This window comes from Spermophilus citellus (genome assembly GCF_964194105.1).
Source record: "Spermophilus citellus genome assembly, chromosome: 7".
Classification (NCBI taxonomy): Eukaryota; Metazoa; Chordata; class Mammalia; order Rodentia; family Sciuridae; genus Spermophilus; species Spermophilus citellus.
In genome coordinates this window covers 165903016-165923597 of record NC_138188.1, presented here as the reverse complement: position 1 = coordinate 165923597, position 20582 = coordinate 165903016, and the positions used below count along the sequence as shown (strand labels likewise).

Sequence of the window (20582 nt, the reverse complement as noted above, 5' to 3'; positions counted from 1 at the left end):
CTTGGCTTTTATGCAGAATCGTGGCGCTGCTCACTTCATGAAACATCAAAATGGAATAGGTGTGGCCTGGGACCTCTGGCAGCGAGGGGCAGAGACCCTGCAGCACCACAATGGTCAGACAGTCACTTCCCAGGTGCCAGCCGGCACGCTAGGGACTTCAGTGCACACATAGTGGCCCAGGACCCTGCTGGCGGCACTACCCGATGTCTACACCTCCACAACATTCTTGCTTCTTTCCATGTGTTTGGTGATAAAACACAATCATTTAGGAAATTTTTTAAACAGAAAAAATAAATAAATATTAAGTGCCACTGACATGTGGGAAATGCGTCCACAAGAGCCTTGATGGCAGCAGATCACATCTTGTGGGACTCCATGCACAGGAGAACCCTGCAGAGGCAGGGCCACAGCAACAGGCAGGCCAGGCGTCCCGGGGCTGTGTGTGAGGGAGCCGAGCCAACACAGCCTTGGCCTGGGTGGAGAGAAGCTCCCAAACACTGCCGGGATCAACCCTCAACTACCAAACCGTGCGACTGAAGTGGAAGAACCCATTGGTACCCGAATTCTATCTCCTGAAGCTGCTGGGCACACCAAGCACACTTCTGACAGGAGCTCCTACAACTATCATCATATCACTTTAGGATCTGGTTTATCCTTGAAACGTTTAGAAACCCAGAGTTTTACTTTAGGAAGCAGAAGTCCCTTTCCTACTTCATGGCAGGCAAACCCTTGGAAGGACCAGGCCATTGGTTTCACCTGTGTGTTAAACGCACACACACTCTTTCATAATTTCATAAAATACAAAAGCAAGCAGTGAAGATACTGTTTAAGAAGCCTTGAGTTGACATAAAACATATCTAAATATTAAAAGCCTTCAAAACCCACAAGAGAACACTTCTGAACCTGTCCCCTGAGGACAGTGGGATTTCAACTCTAAAATCAAAGACATCACAAGGAAACTACATCCAGTAACCCTTATAACACAGCTCAGAAATTCCCATCAGAACACCCGCAAAGCAAACTCAGAAGCCTGCAGCAAGAAGGGTCTGCCATGACCACATGGGGCTCATGCCAGGGACGAGAGGGCACCTCAGATGGAGACCGACCACTTGGCACGTACACACCATCAGGGAAAAGGACCAGAGCCACAGATCTCAACTGACCCTGAAAAAACACAGACAAGAGCTTCCAAACACTGGGGAGAGCTACCAAAGACTGCTGCAAGGCTGCCTGACCAGAGGACGGTCCACACTGGAGCTTCAGAAGGCTCGGCTTTTTCTCCCCTTTTTTTGCAGCCCTGCAGATTGAACCTAGGGCTTAGCACAACCAAGGAAACGGTTCTACCTCCAGGACATATCCTCAGCCCTTCTTTTACTTTGAGACAGGGTCTGCCTAAGTTGCCAAGGCTCGCGCTGAACTTCGGATCCTCCTGTCTCAGCCTCCCAAGCCTCTGGGATCACAGGTGTGGCCAAACCATACCCAGCCAGAAGGCCGTTTCTTGCTAAAATGTCAGCACTACACAAGCAATCCACAGACTGAATGCAATCCCTATTGTAACCCAATGGCCTTTATGCAGAAATGAAACTCAGACTCCAGTCACATGGAATTGCAAGGAGCCCAAATGGCCAAAACCATCTTGAAAAGGAGATACGCTGAAGGAATCACGCTTCCCAATTTCAAAGTTCTCTGCCAGGCTGGAGGAAGTTGCAGGATGAGGTGCTGGCAAGAGGACACTCGAACCCGAGGACAGAGGACAAAGGCCCAGGATGAGCCCCTTGAGGACTGTCCTACCCTTCACTGCTCAGGTTTTCTAAGAACTCACGAACGGCCGCAGACGGCTCTCACCAGCTTCTCCTTGTCTCTCTGCCACTTCTTCCACTCCTCGGCGTCTGCCTGGCTGGGCCTCGGCATCCTCCTCCTGGCTTCCTTGCGGGCTTCGTGCGCTCTCCCTCGTGTGTGTAACTGCTCTAATTCTGCCTGCGGCCAAGCTGGCTTCTCCCTGCTGCTCTCCAGGCAGCATCTCAGCTCCTGGCTCTGGGTCTGGAGCGTGTCCACCGCCAACCTCAAGGTGGCACTTACCTCCTGCTGCTTCTGGAGCTGCACACGGTGCTCCTGGGCCTGGGCCTCCAGCTGCTGCTGGGTGTGCAGGGCCTGCTGCTGCACCCTGGCCAGCACGGCCTGGAGCTCCTGCACGCGGGCCTTCTCCTCCTTCAGCTTCCGCAGCAGGGTGTGATGCATAGGTTTCTCCTGCGTGCTGCGGCTCAGCTGCTCCGTCAGGACCCGCTCATGCTGCAAGGCCTCCGACAGCTCCCGGGAGCGGCTCCTCTCTACCTCTAGGCTCTCCTGGAGCTGGGATAGCTGGCTGCGCTCCTGGGCCAGCAAGGCTTCACAGCGCGAGTGCTCAATCTGTAGCTCCTGCTGCAGGTTGTCCTTGGCCATCCGCTCATGTTTCAATGCAATACACAGCTGATTATTTTGAGCATGTTGCTTCTCCAAAGATATTTTTAACTCCTGCATTGGTGAAAAAACAAGATGGGGAAAAGTAAATAATTGTGAGGAAAAGCATCTAAGTAATTTTCCCTGCCTAGCATCTGTTCAAGAGCTGTGACCCAGCGGTTGGGCCTTTCCAAGTTTGTACACACAGGAAGCCTTGCTTCTGTCAACTGCGACAGGCGTGGAAGTGGCCTCGCGTCAACACACACACCCGCCCACACTCAGGAGACCCCTCTTCTGTCCTCAGAAAACCACGAAACCCAGGGCCCAAAGACACACATGTGCTGCGTAGTGTGAACCAGGATTCTGAAAGGCAGGCCCCTGACCCACAGAGCTGACAGAGAACCCGCTCTGAGCAAGAAGTCACTGGTTAGGCCTACACAGGACAAAGAAGCTGCATTCCCACCAATGATCTGGGCCATGCAGAGACCACGCAGGCTGCGTGGACAGTCAGAGAGAAGACTCGCCCACCTTCCAGAGACGAACACTCAGGGACAGCAGGGACCACTGAGCAGAGCCATGTGCCTTCACAGGCCACCTGGGCTGCCCCTCCCCAGTGCAGTGGTTCTGTCACCGCACAGTAGAACTTTGCTGGGAAGGAGAGCCAGGCAGGCGGCAGGGGTGACGGTGGGGGTTGTTTCTGCATCCTGCTCCTGACCTCCCTCACTGGCTGGAAGACTGGGCGCCCCTGTTGCCCAATTACCTCCAGGGCCTTGGCACTCTGGCCCTCCCTCTGCAGGTGCTGCAGCTGCTGCTCCTCCTGCTGGGCCTGGAGGACACGCTCCTTCCCACGCTCACACTCCAGTTCCTCCAGTGCAGCCTTCAGGTCACTCTCCTTCCCGTCCAGCAGAGACCTGCGAGGCGACAGCCGGGGGCACTGTGTACACATCAGGAATGCTGACGGGAAGGCAGCCTGCCACTCCCGCTCATCTGTGGGACTCCATCCCTCATTCCCAGACCCAAGCCCAAGGGTTCCCTGTAAGCCCCGCAGCAGATGGGGCTGAGGTGACCTGTGACCCAGCTGACAGTCAACAGAGGAGGCTGTTGGGGCATACCTCAGCTGGAGGGACTCCCGCTGCACCTCATCAAGGGACTCCAGCAGCCTTGCGTTCTCCGACTTCAAGTCCTGTGCTGCGCTCTGCTCCAGTGCTAGGAGTCTGCGGACATCACTTGCCGTCTCCTGCTCTTTGCTCAGGGTTCTCTGCAAGTCACTTGCTATGCACTTTTCCTGCTCAACCTTGTAGGCCAACAGCTCAACTGAGAGAGATCAAAACACAAGACGGCGTTACTCAAAAAGAGTGCCAAGCGTGTGCGAGCAGCGCTGAGTCAGAGAACTGCTGAATAGGTGGCGGGGACGCACTCCTTCGGCCTGAGTCCATCCCTCCTAGGCCGGCTCTCCAGAAGTAATGACGTGCCCTTCAGGCCATCCCACAGGGCCAGCCAGTCCTGCCACATACTCCCGCAGGGACAAACCTGCGTGGCTTTGCAGGAGAATCTCCTGGAACCAATGGAAGAGATCACCCAGCTCTGCACAGACTCCTCTGGATAAGAGGAGGAGGAGACACGCCCCACCCATCCATGAGGCCAGTGCTTTCTATGCACCAAACCAGAGAAGGGTACGTGAGAGAGCAAAACCACAGACCAGGGCCCTTGCAGACACAGGACGAGAGCAAGTACAGCCTAGAATGCACAACTGGGCAGAACCCAGCACAAGGCCATCTGCAGAATGCTCCTCACACTCAGGAGTGACCAGTACAAGAACGGACATTTACCCAGGTCTGACTTGCACAAAGGCCAGAAAGCAAGTGGGGAAAGAAGCAAAAGCATCACTTACTCACAGCTGATGTCAGCAACTACAAAAAACTGCGAAAGAACTTAAATTGAAAGTGGAAACACATAACACTCCCACGGCCTCCCACACGCTCACAGGAGCAGGGTTCTGCAGCCTGGGTGTCCCATGAGACCCCAGCACTCTGGCTGAGGGCCTAGCTGCCACTGTCCCATACCCCACAGGAGCACACCCAGTGGGGGCCGTGAGGTTGGAGGCACGAGGCAGCAAGAGCTGTGACACCCACCCTGCCTGCGCAGCTGGTGCTCCCGCTGGCTCCCGCGGGCCTCTGCACTGGTCAGCGCCGCACACAGCTGCTGCAGCTTCTCCTGGTTCTGCAGGTGCGTCAGACGCAGCTGGGCACGCAGGGCCTGGACCTCAGACAGCAGGCTACTCCTGTCCTGCAGGCGCTGGTGCTTCTGAGCCTTCTCCTGCAGGTCTCCCTGTGAGAGAAGAGGCATGGTGTGAGGCACAGGACTGGCAGGCGCTGGGGAAGGAGGCACAATTTGTGTACACTTGTCCCTCTGCAGGCCACCCTTGCAAGCCTAAGCTTCCAGCACTGTTGGGACAGGCCACGGACCCCAGGAGTGTGGTGGGTGCATGGGCCCCAGCACCCCCACGGCTCTAGGCCCAGGTGGAGCATTGGCCCCTGACCCTCAGCACCCCTCGCCTGTCAGGCACAGCGGGGCAGCAGGCTCTGGTACCCTGCAGTATCCTCATCCTCTGGCCCCACGTGCAGAGTGCTGGGCAGCCCGGAGGCTGGTGTGCCAGGAGAGTGAGGTTCAGGAAGAAGCAGGGGTGCTGGCCAGAGCTCAGGAGTGAAAGCACACACGCTCCACTGCCTCTAACAGAGCCAGGGGCCTGGACTGAAAGGGTACAGGTGCAGGGCTGCTGCTCACCTGCTCTCGCACAACCTTCTCCAGCCGCTCAAACAGGAAGCTGTAGTCCACTGGGTCTGGGCCGCTGGGCCTTGACTGCAGTTCCGCCTTCAGTTTCTCCCGCTCCCTCTCCAATGCCTCTTGCATGGCCTGCAGAAATCGGCCCCTCCAGTCGAGATGCATATCAGAAGACTCCTGTCAAGGAGAAGCAAAGTCCCATGCTGGGCTGGGAGTGGCAGAGTGATGGCCAATCATTGCCTGAGACCCCAGCTTCTGTCCTCAGCCCAGCAGAAAAAGCCTCCATGCTCTCACCAGTGGGTGCTACGAGTGCTCTCCCACACATATGCTGGACCCCCAGCCCCGCTGTGATCGCACTTGGAGGCATGGCCTCATTAAAGTTGAGTGGGGCCAGGGGTGGGGCCCTGCTCCAACAGGACTGTGGCTTTGTTTCTAAGAAGAGGATGAGATAACAAGTGCTCTGTCTCTCTACCATGTGAGGACCCAGCAAAGAGGAGCCATCTGCAAACCAGGAGTCAGACCTCACCAGAGCCCAGCTGTGCTGGCTCCTGATCCCAGCCTCCAGTCTCCAGAGCGTCAGAAATGAACGTCTGTTGTTTAAGCCCCAGTCTGTGATTCTACTATGGCAGCTGGGCAGGAGGAGGGCAAGAAAAACCACTCTGACAAGGAAAGGAGACCACGGGGGCCCAGGGTCACTCAGTGCCAGATGCGAATTACTGTCATAAGCAGAAACAGTGAAGTAAGACCGCGCGAAATGCTCACACATTTCTCTCCTCTTGGGCTGCTGCACCCTCAGGGCCTGGTCTAGAGAAAGCCAAGATTGTTATGGCTACCCTGCTGGCACCTGGCAGCCTCCAGGGGCCATGGCCAGGAGTGGGCACACTGCTGCTCGAGGATAGGGTAGCATGAGCCAAGTATAAGCAGTTCCCCAGGCACCTGTGGGAGGGTAGAGTCTGCACATGCCTTCCAGGCCTACCCAAGGGCCGTTAGTGGGGCCGGGCAGGCAGCACATCCATGGGCACCAGCAGCTCCCAGCACCAGGACATGGCTCTTCCCTCCCTTGTGGCCCTTTCATCCAGTGGGAAAAGCAGGAGTCGGGGACTGAGAGCAAGAGACATCACGATGAGGATGGAGCATGGGGAGGGAAGTGTGGGGCCTGGCAGGAAACTCAGAAGGGTCTTGGTCCAGGCAACAGCCTGGGGTATAGCCGTGCAGGGTGAGGGTGGTAAGGACCAATGGGTCAGTCTGCCTGTCCCATGGGCAGGCCCAGATATGCCTAGAGATCTCGGAGCCATGTGACCAGCTGGGCTTCCTTGGTCCTGCCTCCCCAGAGCCCCGCCTGCCTTCCACTGATCCTCTCACTTCCAGAGCTCATCAGCTAGGGCGTGCAGGGGTGCCGTACGGGGGCGTTCACCTGTCCTAGCCGTGCGACATAACCCCCATGTCTGTGCACAGCTCCCCTCAGACCTGGCTGTCACTCTAAGTCCTCCAGGTCCTTTGAAAAACAGATGTGAGATGCAAGTGAAATCGGATCTTTCTGGGGACAGAGTGAGGCTAGTGGCAGAGCACTTGCCCAGCATGCCCAAGGCCCTGGGTTCTATCCCCAGCGCCCCCCCAACCCCCCCCCCCAAAAAAAAAGAAAAGAAAAAACAGACCCCTGTATTTCTCACTCACTGAGCCAGTGATTCCATACCTTCTCTCCTCTCTCTGGGGCCCCCTCCAGCAGGCCCTGCCCCTCACTCGAGAAGTAATCCAGGGAGGCCCAGGGCTCACCCTTGCTCAGAGTGCTGGGGAGGCCTCGGCTCTCCGATAATGCCAGTATCTGGTGGCTCTCGTCACACACCATCTGCAGCAAAGCCTGCAGGGGAAAACACATGAGGAAGGGGGAACGGCCCGCAGCCATTGCCACATGTAGCCACCGTCCAGGAGTGCACTGCAGGGCAGAAGGATGCTGCCTGCACAGTGGTGGTGCCCGCTAAGGGAGCACACAGATAGCCACCAGCTGTCCTCACCACGGGCTTTAGACTTCCCTTCCCAGCTGCTGGAGGACGCCTGCTCCCTCTCTCCTTCCTCCCAGGAACACCACCTTTCCTCCAAGCTGGGGCCCAGCACCTCCCCGGCTCTGAGGCACTTTGAGGAAGCTGCTCCAGGGCCCATGTGCGTAGCCAGGCTGCCACCAGCGCCCTCAGCCAGCACAGGGCTCAGTGGAGCATCCGTGGCTTCCCCACAGCACTGCGTCTGGGCAAACTGCAGGAGTGCCAAGTGGGGAACAGCAACACTAAGACGTTGAGCGGTGAGTGCGAGCGGCCACCCACGTAGAGCCGGCTGTGATGCTACGGACACGACCAAGACAGGACGAGTGGCGTGGGCTGGCGGGAAGGAGAGCTTCAACACACGTTTCTGGACGCACGAGGGGAAGACACACACTGTCTCCCATGCTAAGTAGGTGCACACCGAGGCCCTGCCCGGAGGGAGGGTGGGCCAGGTGGGTGCCACTGGGAGGCAGAGCCCACCCACCACCTCCATCCACACAGGGCCCAGTGACAGTTTCCCCGGCTACAGACAGCGGGCCCCTTTCTACTTTGTAAGTACGCCGTTTCTGGATTTTGTAACAAAGAGAAACATGCTTTAAAAGCACCCCTTGGACAGAAAACTCACAACCCACGGCCCTCTAGGTACAGCTTCCCAGCCAGGGAGGGCTGTGTCTCTGCAGCCCTGGGTTTTCTGTGAGAAAACCTTCTCCACATGGACAAGGCCCAGGCCCAGGTAGTGGCGCACCAACAGCACCGGGACGCTGGTGGCTCAGCCCAGGGCTCTATCAGCACGGCTTCTGGGAGCCAAGCCTCTGCTCTCGGGCCCTGGGGTTCTGTCGAGGAGCAACCTGCGAGTGTGTCCCACTTGCATGTGGCCTGCCACCCTGTCCAGAGGTCCTCACTGGCTTCCCTCAGCCACAGCGCTTCCTGGTGTCGCCTCACCTCAGGCTGCTTATGCACCCCGCATTCCAGGGCTCTCTGGGGATCTCCCATTGCAAGCCCAGCCTTCCACAGCCTCTTGGGGTAGAGCTACTCTAATAGCGACCACAAGTGACCACCCAAAGGGGCTACCCCAGGGAGCACAGGGACGACGGGGGACACACAACGGACACAGGAACCACACAGGGAGACCCCACCAGGTGGCAGGCGTGCTCCCACGATGCACTGTGGCACCACGGCAGGAGCGTGGCCCCGGGGGCTGCCCCGTGGCCCTCACCTACACATAGCATGGCCCTGGTACTCCACACTCCAGAAGGCATCTTAAAACAACCCAGGGAGACCATGCACTTGGAGCAATTTAAGAAATCTACAAGAATCACACTTGGGACTTTAAGTTCTAACTCAAATAACCACAGCCCTTGGCCTCACTGCAGCCTCTTGATGGCTCCCTCAAGACTTCCCTGAAGTTCTTGCTTTTTTTTGTTAATTACTAAACATAAGTATGAAGAATTTCCATTAACAACCTAATTTACTCCTTAAAATTTGGGAATTATACCTGAATTCCACCAGAGATCTGCCTCCAAAACCAAACCAAATACACACTATCATTTCCACCCAATCAGCCACAAACGATGATAAATAAATGCAAGAAGAGGACTCTCCCTGTCTCTTAGGACTAACACACATGCACTTGACCCCCACGAAGTGCTGGTCCCTACCTTCATGTGCAGGGGGTGGACCTCCTTCTCCTTCATCACTCCGGGTGGTTGTTGTGACCCTTTGGAGACGAGAGCAGGAGTCGCAGGACCAGCAGTGGGGACCTCGGGTCTTCCCAATTCTGGGCTCAGCATCATTCCAAAGCCCAGGCTGCCACCTACAGCACCACATGGTGAGACCAGGCCACAGAGCCCACCTCCAGCTGCACCACAGCTCCATGAGTGGAGGAGAGCTGAGGAGCACCAGGCAAGGCAGTAGAAACCTCATCGGGTCAGGGAAGGCCACCCTGCATGCCCATGCCAACGTCCACGCCTGGAGGGAAGCCTTGGGGACACCGCGCTCCTAAGCATAGACGGCCTGCACCCCTCACCTAGCTGACAACCTCCCCAAGCCAGCACGCTAGTGGCTGCACACATGAGCCTGTGCTCTACAGGCTCAAGGAAGGGAGCAGGAGTGGCAGGGAACAGACGGTGTCGGCCCTGAGGCGAGCGGGCAGCAGCTGGGCAGGCAGCCGACATGTGGGCCAGAAAAGGCACGCATGCCTGATGAGAGTGCCCAAACATAGCTGAGACAGGGCCCCAGGTCCTCTGACAGGAGGGGGCTTGGAACCTTCCCAGGTGGGCAGCCCCCTCTGATTCTCAGGCCCCCGGCAGGCAGGGCAGCGAGGAGGTGGCACCTTCAGAGCACCCAGTTCCAGACTCCAGCAGAAAGTGAGACGTCCAGAGACAAGGCCTCACTGGAGGATGGGCCAGTCCAGGTCCTCAGACCCAGAAAAGAGCATGCTGGGAAGAAACTGGATGTGCAGCCAACAGAAGACAACGCAGGAAAAGCGGCTACCACCTCCAGGGAAACAAGACGAGGCCTGCTGCTACAAGGCCAAGACACAAGGGCACAGGACGGAGCACCCAGACGGGCCTCTCGGGAATCCAAAGTGGGAGAACAGAGAGACACACTAGCACCAAAGTTAAGAAGCTCCACAAAAATGTGGAGACGAGGACAAGGAGAAAAACTAAATTAAAGAAATCAGAAAATCAGAGCAGGGGGTCTAATGCTTCATTTGCAAAAACTACAGAAAGAAGAGACAAGGCCACAGGATAAATGATTAGAAGGAATAAGAGGAAGCTCTTGAGGCTAGCAGCTGCATGCCGCCCCAACTAGGCAGCCCTGTAGGTCCCTGGTGTCACTGAGGGTGTGTGGAGCTGCAGGACAGGGTGGGTAGCATTCCAAGTCCAAGCACACCTGACTCCCAACCCAGGAGTCTGAACCAAGGCAAACTCCAATGAGACAGAGACAGGGACAGAGAGTCTCAAGAAGCCTCCCAGCACACGCTCCCAGAGCTCTGGGAAGCTGCTTCATTCCAGCACAACACCATTAAGGAAGGAAGGGGCTGGCCAGGCATTAGAGGTGCTCGGGGGCTCAGGGGACACACAGCTCAGGCACGTGGGTGGCCCAGCAGCGGGTGTGCAGCAGAACAGGAATAGAGGAAACGTATGCTAGGGACGCTCGGCAGGGACACAGGCACTCATAGAGCTGGGCAAGACTGCACCACTGCTATGAATGTCATGGGAAGTGGCAAAGGTGACTAGAAACAAGCAAACGTTTGTTCCCAGAGTAGAATGTCGAGCGTCCCCAGAGAACAGGGACCCAGAGTCAGGGCAGACAGGACAGCAACAGCAAAAAGCTACTTCATTAGCATTCAGCAAGTGCTAAATTCCCAATGAACTATATTTCACCATGATCTCATTCTCAAAAACCAATGGAAGAGGCAATGATGAATCAAAAAACAAAAAAACAAAACCTTGATTGCTAACTTGAAGAGAGACACCCTTACAGGAGAAACTGTCAAGTCAGATGAAGACGTTTGGCAGCCACACTGGTGAGGCCAGTGTGCGAGGGCCCAAGCTGGGGATTGAAGTCTGCAGCCCTCCCACAGGACCCCGCCCTGGGAAGCACAAGGAAAACCTGGCGACTGCCCCACAGCCAAGGGTTCCTGCGGTGAAGACCCAGGAAGACACAGCAGCCCATACACCCTGGGAACACCCGGACACAGGTGTGCCAAGGAGCAGCTCAGAGCAGCACCACTGCCCTTCCCCAACTTCAAGAGGCAGAGCCAGTGGTGCTGGCTGCTCTGCCCTAGCTGACCTCCCCATGTCTGCCCGCCTGCGGGGGCTGCCACTAGGACATCAGCAAGGCCAAGGGGCCAGCTCTAATGCCGAGTGAGGCGTGGAGCCATCTAAGAGATGCACTGCCGGTGCAGAGTGCAGCCAGCAGCAGGTCTGTAGCTCACCAGTGGCCAGGGGTGTGAGGATGGGCACACTGGGGTATGCCTGAGCCCTACTCCCTCTAAGAGGGAGAGCAAAGCAAGCCAAGACTCACTGTGTTCACTTCCATCACAGTCCCCTGCCAACCCCAGAGGAGACGATCTTCGTGTGTCTTGAGAATTAGAAGCAGTTGCGATAAAGTCCTCGACGTCCTTCTCCTGCAGACAGACAGACAGACTCTGAGAAGCTACAGAGCCGCAGCTGCACTGCTCCACTCACCAGCCGACCTCCTCTGGGCCTCTAACCCCCTCGCACCCACCGAGGCCAGTGCCTCCTCTGAGCTGGTGAAGTTCTGTGGAGAGGCAGGGTCTCGCTAAGTCGCCCAGGCTGGCACCATCCTCCTGTCAGCCTCCCAAGCAGCAGCAATCACAGGTGTGGGCCCCACGCCTGGCTTGGATGGAAGCTTCTAGGGCCAGAATTGCCATGTTCCCACTCGAACAGCATGTGCCAGCATTCAGAATGTGAGCCCACCGGGCCCCAGGCTCCACTACTGACTCAAACGTGCCTATGGCACTTCAGTAGTCTCTAGCAAATATTTCAGATTTTTAATTTTTTGTGTGAAATGATAGTATATGGATACTTCAGATAACACATATCCCCCAAATTATTTTTATTTTAACTTAAGATACAAAATCCCAAAGTTGTTGTCAGGAAAAACATCATCTAATTAAAAAATGATAGATTGTCCTTAAAATTAACTTGCATAGGGCTGGGGTTGTGGTTCAGTGATAGAGCGCTTGCTTAGCATGTGTGAGGCCCTGGGTTCGATCCCCAGCACCACATAAAAAGTATTAAATAAGGGTACTGTGTCTATCTACCACTAGAAAAAAATGTTTAAAAAAATTAACTAGCACATGTACGACCTGTGAGATGTGAAATATTACTGGAAATAAATCTAAAACCATTCTGGACAAGAATCCTCATGTCAATCAGGCCAGCAGATGGGTTTGTGACTCTGCTGCAGGACGCTGCCATCAGCTGACACACCAGGCGGGTTGCTGAGGCAGCTCATGTTGGAAACGCCTGAGTGACCTAGGGATCCTGCCACCACAGCCGCAAGGCCCCGGCCCAGGCAGGTGAGCCAACAATGGCGTTGCTGTGACACATCCCCATGGGAACCCTGAGTGGGGCAGAGCAGGGAGGCACCTACCGCAGCTGTGCTCTCCATGGGGTGGGGGTGGTGGTGGTGGTGGTCAGCTGGGAGGGCTCCTGCCCACTGCAGGGCTGGTCCTGCTGCTGACCCGCCCGGGTAACAATGCAGCTCCGACATGTCGGCCTGCAGCAGCGAGTCTGCCCCGGGCTGGGGGGAGGCCATGACACTGGGCAGGCTCAGAGCGCCTGAACAGGGTGTCAGGGGGAAGCTGGGCTGGGGGTCCAGGGTCGCCTCCTTCCGGAGGACCTCAGGAGAGCTCCAGGAGGACAGGTCCAGCACCCCTAGTGGGTCCTTCTCAGGCTCAGCCTCCTTGGCATGGCAGGACTCGCTGGCATCACGGGTCTGTGAGGAAAGGGGCTCGTCCTGTGCCTCGTCCTGTGCCTCTGTGTCAGGCATTTCCCTCCTGACCAAGGAATCCCGACCTTTAGTATTGCCAATTAGACCCCATGGGGTCGTGGGGAAAGCAGATGCATCGACAGGAGGCGAGGCGTCTGCCGCTTCTCCATCGCAGGAACTCTCACTGGAGCTGTTTTCTGACAGGCTGGCCACTGCCGAGGGCTGCTGGGGCTCAGAGCCCCCCATGTCCATGTCCTGGAAGGCCATGGAGTGTACAAGCCGGTTTAGTTTTTTCTGAAGTTGTTTCACCTGAGCTATGAGGTTGAATTTCTGCAGCTGACAATCTTCCAGTCGCTTGTTCTTACCCTGCAGGTAAGGCGAATATGCACACAGTAAATCCAGGGCGCCTCACAGCACTGTCTGGTGCCTGCAGCCCATTCAGGGACTTCCTGGCACGTGTGCGGGGAGAACCCAAGAAAGCCCTCTGCCTGCCAGTTGCTTAAGATTTCAAGCCTGACTTAGTGAAAAGAAAAAAAAAGAAAGAATCGAGGCTTAAAGGTCTTGGGCCTGGAGAACAACTGCCACAACCATCTCCATGGTCACTGGCTGGCACAGCCTCTGCATATGTGACCAGAAAGGGCTGGAGACCCAGGTAGCAGCCCTGCAAGCAGCAGCTGTCTGCAGGTGGTCTCCTGGTCAACCCACGCCTTCTAAGGACAACAAACACACGGGCTGCAGGGCCGAGTGCTCTGAAAACCTGCAGGTGTCTCTCCCGAGGGCTGTGACAGGCTCACTCATCCTCCCTGAGGCACAGCCGAGGCCCACTGTGGAATCAGTGAGCAGGAGGGGCCACGTCAGCTGCACCACCATTCACATAAGCCAGGGCAAGGGGACTTTGGTACCCATGCACACCAGCCCATCTGGGAAGACCCGAGCAGAACCGCCACTGAGGCGAGTGTGGCTGAGTAGTCAGGTGACCGGCAGTGAGGACGAGATGGGGACTGGCTGGCCCAGCAGGGCCACAGGGCACATCCCCCCAGGAGGAAGGCACTGACAGACACCATGAAAAACGTGTGGAGCATATGTGGCAGAGGAGCATGGCTACGTGCCCCCTCGCTCAGTCAGAATCCTGCCGTGGCCTAAGGCTGCTGAGGAGCAAACTCCCAGGGAAAATGTAAGCCAACTCTCCTGGAAGGGAAAAAAACAGCAGTCAAGACCTGAACCCTAAAGCATTTCAATGTCGGACTGACACCTAGGGCACAACGGTCTGGAGAGGGTGAAGCCGGGCAACGTGGTCCTCACAAAACCCCGAGCTGCTCAGACCAGGGCAAACATGTCCAAAGCCGGTCTTCAGTGCAGCTGGCGGAGATCTCACGATGGACAAGGCACACCGTCACGGCTGGGCAGATGCATCCAGAACCTGCTGCTGTATGTGGCCACGAGCCTTCACTACCATGAGCTCCACACACTGTGCCCAGCCTCCCAGGATGCACAGCTGTGCACCTGCAGTCCCCAAGCCCGCATACCCACGTCCCAATCCATAATATGCTTTCGCACACCTTTGTCCTTTCTGAAATGGATGTGTGCCCCGTGTGCATCCCTCCCTGACCCCAGACATACCACATACCTATTACCCCACCATGGTTGAACCTTTCCACCTCCTTCCCTCCCTGGAGAAACAGGCCATGCACCATGTGACACGCACACACCTTCACATCTCACACGGGTTGCCCAGGCACCTGCACCCCAGCCCCACCCTCACGGCCACCTGCATACCTGCATCCCTGCTGGCACCCTGCCAACATCCTCTGGGCTCAAGCACATGCCCTCTTTCACCAAGAGTAGCTCCGCCTCCAGCTGTCTCTGGCAGACTGTGAGCACCGACATTGCACTTTCCGGTTTGTGGAAACCAGTGTCCTTCAGTGTCACCAAGACTTTGGCAGGCTGCAGATCATCCTTGACAGGAAATAGCAGGAGGCACATGCGGTCAGAGCTGAGTGAAGCAGAAGTCTGGACACTGTAAGCTGTGCTGAAGACTGCCCAGGCTGGAGCCTTGTTAGCAGAAGGGACCTCATGAGGAATGCACCTTGCCTCTGCTCCATGCCTACAAGGTCAGAGTGCCAGGTTGAGGACCCAAGGCTGGGGGCATCCCTCCCATCAAGGCAGCTCACAGCACAGGGTGGCTGGAGGCATCTGGATCAGAAACTGCTCTGCCTGGGCATGTGAGGGGCAGTGTGCAGCTAAACCCTGATGTCCTCTACTCAAAAGCAAACAGGAATATTTTAAGAAGAAAAAGTCACATAGGGCTTTGTGTTCCAAAATGAAATGAGCTTAAAATATTGTATGCAGGAAATGCTTGTATAGCCATTTGATTAGATGAGAGGGAATCAATGCCAGTGATCCCCACATGTAACCCCTGGAGCACTTGAGGGGTTCCAATAATAACAAGTCTGACACTGTACCAAAGAGTGAGGCCCAGCCTGACTCCTGTGTAGGTCCCACATGGGCCCAGCCAAGCCAGTGCTCCACGCTCCCTCCTCTACCCTGCCAGGAGCCACCAATGGCAAATATAGCCCCACTGTCCAGCACAAGAGAAGTCATCCAAGTTGCGAGATGAAAAGTAGAAGAACAGACTCAATCCAACGCTCCAGCCCAGCCCAGCTGCCCCTGCCGCATGCAGCCCCAGCTCCTCAGGTGCAGAAGCTGGGCATCCGTGGCCAGCAGGGATCAAGGCCTACCTGTGGGCCTTGGCCATGGGGGCCTCCGCTCCCCTGCTCCAGCCAGTCATCACACACAGCCTCTGCGTCCACACAGGCCTGCTGCTTGCCCAGCTCCGCCTGGCACCTCAGAAACCGGTGGCTCAGCGCCTGCAGCTGGCGGCTGAGGCGGACACACTGCACTCGTAACCGCTGGAGCTCAGGAGGCTCCTCCGGGGCAGCCCGAGGCTGCCGTTCCAGGGAGCAGCGGAAGCGGGCCAAGGCCAGCAGGACGGCCTCCAGCTCCGCAGAGTGTGCTGCTCTGCTCCTGTTCAGAGCACCGATTTCTGAATCTCTCTGCACAAGTGTTGCTTCCCTTGCCTTCAGGAGGGCCTCGAGCTCCTGGATCCGGGAAGCCATGCCCTGGACCTCAGCCTCCCTCAGGGCCACACTGTGTCCCAGTTCAGCCAGTTGCCGGGCAGCGGCCTCCTCTGCTGCTTGCAGGCGCTGCTGTAGGGCCTCCAGGGCCTCGCTATGTCCACGTGCCTGGTCGGCCAACAGCTGGCCCAGGGCCTCCTTGGCAGCACGTGCAGCCTCGAGTTCAGCCTGCAGCACCGGCCCTCCGGGGCCTTGGGCCTGGGAACAGAGAAGCTCACTGTGCAGGCTGCCCACCTGACTGTCACTGAGCTCATGGACCACGGGCCCCATAAGGGACAGCTCACTCTGCAGCTTCTCAATGACCTCATGCAGCTGTTCAATTTCTTCTGCTTTATCCTTTTGTAACCGTTCCTGGTTCTCTTGCAAATTTTCAATAATGGCTTTCAGCTCTTCAACCTCAGAACTTCTGCTGTACTCAACCTGAAGAGAAAGCAAGTTTCAGAGGCCATTACCAAAGGAACCGCCCTGGACCTCCTCTTTCAACACATCAGCCTGAACCCACTCAGCAGGTAAGAGAGGTCAGACAGCTCAAGGCATGGCACAGTGACAGGAGCAAGGTCACAGGCGGAGGGTGTACAGCTTCCCCACCTTCTGACTCCCGGACTCTGCCTGGCCTGGCCCCTTTCCAAGACACTATAAAACAATGCTTTTGCCACCTTTAAGTGCTAACATTTAGATACTTTGTTTCATTTTCCTGAAAGGGCCTTTAGGTTCTAGGTGTTACCCCAGCAATAGAGTAAGAGTGAAGAAAACTGGCCAGAGGGTCCGCCATCATCCAAGGGCTGAAAGCCACACAGCCCTGCCACCCAGAGGGTAAGCTCGCTGGAATAGTCCAGGGCCTGCTGTCCTCATGACACGACGCAGGGTTAGGGCCCACGCTCCAGCTGCTGCCAGTGCTGGCTTGGCCAAGTGCTGGAAGAGCTTTCTAACCTATTCTCAACAGTTCTATGGTACAAAATATCATAACTGTGATAAAGGTGATATGGTGAGAAAGGTGGGAACATTGCAACTTGGACCTTATTTTCTCTCCAAACTTATAAAAATAGTGGCTGGAAAATCAGGATTAAAATCTATGTCAATATGGCTCCAAACTCCATTTTCTTAAATCAATGGTAGTGACTGAAACAGAAAGCTTCTACCCAATTAGTGTTCTATAACAACTTTCAAACAATTTGTTATGGTCTGTCTAATGTACTGCTTTCCAAAACAGCTGAGGGCTCACAGCATGGCTTAGCTTCACTGGAGCTCCCTCCCAGTGGCTTCAACCAAACCACAAACACAGACCCCACACAGAAATAAGACCCCAGTGCTCTTCTGGTCCCCTTCAGGATGCTCTTAGCTGTTCCTGGCACTCACTCACCAGACACAAAAGCCACGCTGCATGCTTAGCAAAACACACTTAGGTAATGGCCACTCCTCCTGCCCTTTAGCTGCTTTGCACACCATTCACCATCTGTTGCACAGATGGGGCTCTTGAGGACAGTTTTGACTGTGCAATCTCTGCTTACTCACCAATTGCTCCAACCACACTGGGGTACAGTGGTGTGCAACACGGGACTCGTAAGCGCAACACAGATACCACACTCAGGTGATTCTGAAGTGAAGCACCAAAGTCTGCCCTTGGTCCCCCAGACACAAGGCAAGACGTGGGGAAAGGCTACGGTGCCAAAAGAAAGCCAAAGACAGCTTCAGGCTGAGCTGAAGGTGGACGCCACTGCAAGAACACATGTTGGACAGCCCTGTGCATGCTGTGGCTACTCCCTGGGGGTCCTTGGGAGAGCTGGCACTGGTAGGGGTCACCAAGGGCCAGGGAGGGCTGGAACATGGATGGGGAGGGCAGAGTGGGGAAACCTGACAGGAGATGGGGGACGGGACGGGGGGCGGAGGTAGGGGGCGCAGCGATGGCAGAGGCCACTGGATGGCAGGTTTTTGGCTCTGAGACTTTGCCCTCAGGTGACATAGGCAGACCAGGCCCAGGAGGAGGACACAAGGCAGTCAGGCTACAGAGGGAGGAGTATCCCCAGGAGACAGAAGCAGGGAGTGAGACCCCCAAGTTCCACGTCGGTTCCATATGACAAGCCAATGCCATCCCTGGGGCCAGGGGGTCACTGTCCCTATAAATAAGAGAGTGCAGCTCAGAGGCTAGCCCAGCCTCAACACTCCAGAAGCCAGAGCCCCCATCACCTGCACAATGTCAAGGATGTCAACCCATATCACTTACGACACCCAGCGAAGAACCAGGAACCTGTGGCCAGATCTGAAGAGCAGACAAGAAGTGGCCACCCCACAGCTGCAATGGCCACCAGTGGAGGGCATCTCCGCTGAAAACTCACGTGGAAAGACAGGAACCAGCACAGAAAACTGAACACACTGGAGAATGAGCACTGTTGACTCCAGATGTCACGTGTCACCTCCCATCACTGTCATGACCCCTGCACCCCCCAGAGTATAGAGTGCTTCTGGCTCGTGGCCTCACAGGCCTCCATCCATGGTGGTGAGGCCCCATGACAGCACAGTGCGCGTGGTGGGAGCCAATGGAGGAGGAGGCCTGTTCCCCTTGACCAGAAAACCAGAGCAAGCAGGTCGGTCCCAACATGCCCTCAGGGGCACAACCCAGGGACCTCACTTCCTCCCACGCGGACCCACCTCCAGGGGCTCCACCACCTCCCAACACCACCATCCAGGGTGGGGGAAGTTCCAGATCCAAACAGCAGCACTGGCCGTAAAACTACCGCCACAGGCACAGTGGCATCTTCAATGAGAAAGAGCTCAGAAACAGGCACAAGCAGGCACCACCAGCTCGGGTTTGAGACGGGTTTGAGACGGGGCGAGAACAGCTCCGAGAGCAGACTTTCAGCACACGCCAGCACAATGAGGCAGATGATGCCAAAAAGTAAAAAGCATATCAAAACCTGAACACAAAGAAACACTGCGAAACTCCCAAAAGAAAACAGAACCCTTTATGCCCTGGGGTTAGGCAAAAACCCTCAGATACAACTCCAAAAGCATGAAATATTCAATACAGTGGGCTTCATCAGAACCAAGTTTTGCTTATGAAGTACATGTTAAGAGAAGGAAGATACAAGAATGAAAAAAATATTGGCAAAGAACGTATCAAAAAAAATTGTGCTCAGAATTCCCAAAGCTCAACAGGAATAAACTTTTAAAAAATCAACCAAAAATTAGAACAAACAATTCCCTGTGATATGAGTGGCAAATTTACACATAAAAAGATACTCAGGACCAACTCCTTAAGGGAATGCCAATTAAACAAGGATACAACTGTCACATTTCTTAGGATGGTCAAGACGGACCACCATGAGCAAAAGAGGACATGGCAGTTGGGAGGACAGCTATGGGAGGGAGGAAGCGGCTCACAAGTTCTCTTCAGGTAAAACATTTTCCTAACAAACGGATTGGCTACAAAACTATAGACATTTAACCAAAAGAAATAAAAACTCATTTTCTCATAAAAACCTCCATATGAATCTTCACAGCAGCTTGATCGTGTTTGATAAGACCAAAAAACAATCCAAGTTTGAAAAACAAAAAACAACCCAACAAGAGCAAATGAAAACAATGGCAGTACATCCCCAGAGCGCTGCTCAGCAGCAGGGGCTCCCTGATCCACAGAGCACGCTGCTCAGCAGCAGGGGACTCCTTTATGCACCAGGCCTCAGCAGCAGGAGACTTCCTGATCCACAGGGCGGGGATCAGCTGCAAGGGGAATCCCTGTTTTCCCCAGGACACTCCTGAGGTTCCAAGGGTGCATAGAGCAACAGGCTTAAGACTCAAACATATCATGCCAAGGGAGCAGACTCCAAATTTTGGAAAAATCAAAACTGCAGTATAAGAGGCTGGGGATATGGCTCAGTTGGCAGAGTGCTGGCCTTGCATGCACAAGGCCCTGGGTTCAGTCCCCAGCACCACAAAAAAACAAAACAAAACAACAACAACAACAACAACAAAAACCTGCAGCATAATAAGAGCCGCCACATCTTGGATCAAGGACAATAAGTGGTAGCAACATTGTCAAGGGCTGGGAACAGTGTGTGGTGACCACAAAGGGTTATCATAGGGGAAATGTTTGAAGTGACAGTGGTCACTTGTGGTCACTGCAGGGGGATCACCAGTTTGATGATAAAACTCTTTCTTAAATAAAAAATTGAAAGGGCTGGGGAGGTAACTCGGTGGTAGTTGTGCCCCTGGGTGCAATCCCCAATATAAAAAAGTATTAATTAATTAATTAATTAATGCTTTAAAGACATTCCTCAAGGTAATGCAAGAGGATGTTTTCAAATTTTGCCAACAAATACAGTTTTAATAAAAAACTGCCCACAAAACTCTTTACCTTAATGCCCTAGCCATCATTATACCATTCTCCAAAGTTAGCAAAACAAAGTATCACAAATGCAGGAGCCAGGGGCTGCAACCCCCGCACAGGACCCGCCCTTGCTGGGAGCATCACCTCCGTAACAAAGCCGACAGAGAGACCTGCTCCTGAACCCTGACCTCACAGGCACAACAGACCATCCTAACTAAGCAGCCTGTAGTTTAAATTTTGACAATCGGAAATCCCACTAGAAACTGTTCTGCTCACTCTGTCTGTTGAAATGGCGCGTGTTTGGCTTTCCGGATTCCATCCCTGCGCTTCCCAGGCCACACACTTCAAAGGGTCTCAAAGAACAGGGGAGGCCTTTTCCCTGCTCTGCCAGGGGAGAGGCTCCCGGGG

The 20582-nt window shown here is 55.2% G+C and overlaps 1 protein-coding gene across 5 annotated transcripts in view; it reads right to left on the bottom strand.

The window, feature by feature from the left end:
* The window catches only part of LOC308653456 (pericentrin-like), a 37848-nt gene that overhangs the window by 16502 nt on the left and 764 nt on the right, over positions 1-20582 (bottom strand). For 3 of the 5 annotated variants that reach the window (XM_081302020.1, XM_081302022.1, XM_081302021.1), the window contains exons 2-12: positions 15455-16270; positions 14493-14672; positions 12378-13082; positions 11283-11385; positions 8909-9063; positions 6911-7075; positions 5221-5394; positions 4569-4764; positions 3549-3750; positions 3197-3347; positions 1846-2511 (exon numbers count right to left, since the gene is read on the bottom strand). In XM_081302020.1, coding sequence (XP_081158146.1) covers positions 1846-2511; positions 3197-3347; positions 3549-3750; positions 4569-4764; positions 5221-5394; positions 6911-7075; positions 8909-9063; positions 11283-11385; positions 12378-13082; positions 14493-14672; positions 15455-16270 — 3513 coding nt within the window. Of the gene's footprint in view, positions 1-1845; positions 2512-3196; positions 3348-3548; positions 3751-4568; positions 4765-5220; positions 5395-6910; positions 7076-8908; positions 9064-11282; positions 11386-12377; positions 13083-14492; positions 14673-15454; positions 16271-17362; positions 17671-20582 lie in introns of those variants that run through there. The other 2 variants (XM_081302024.1, XM_081302023.1) reach the window with 2 other exon arrangements.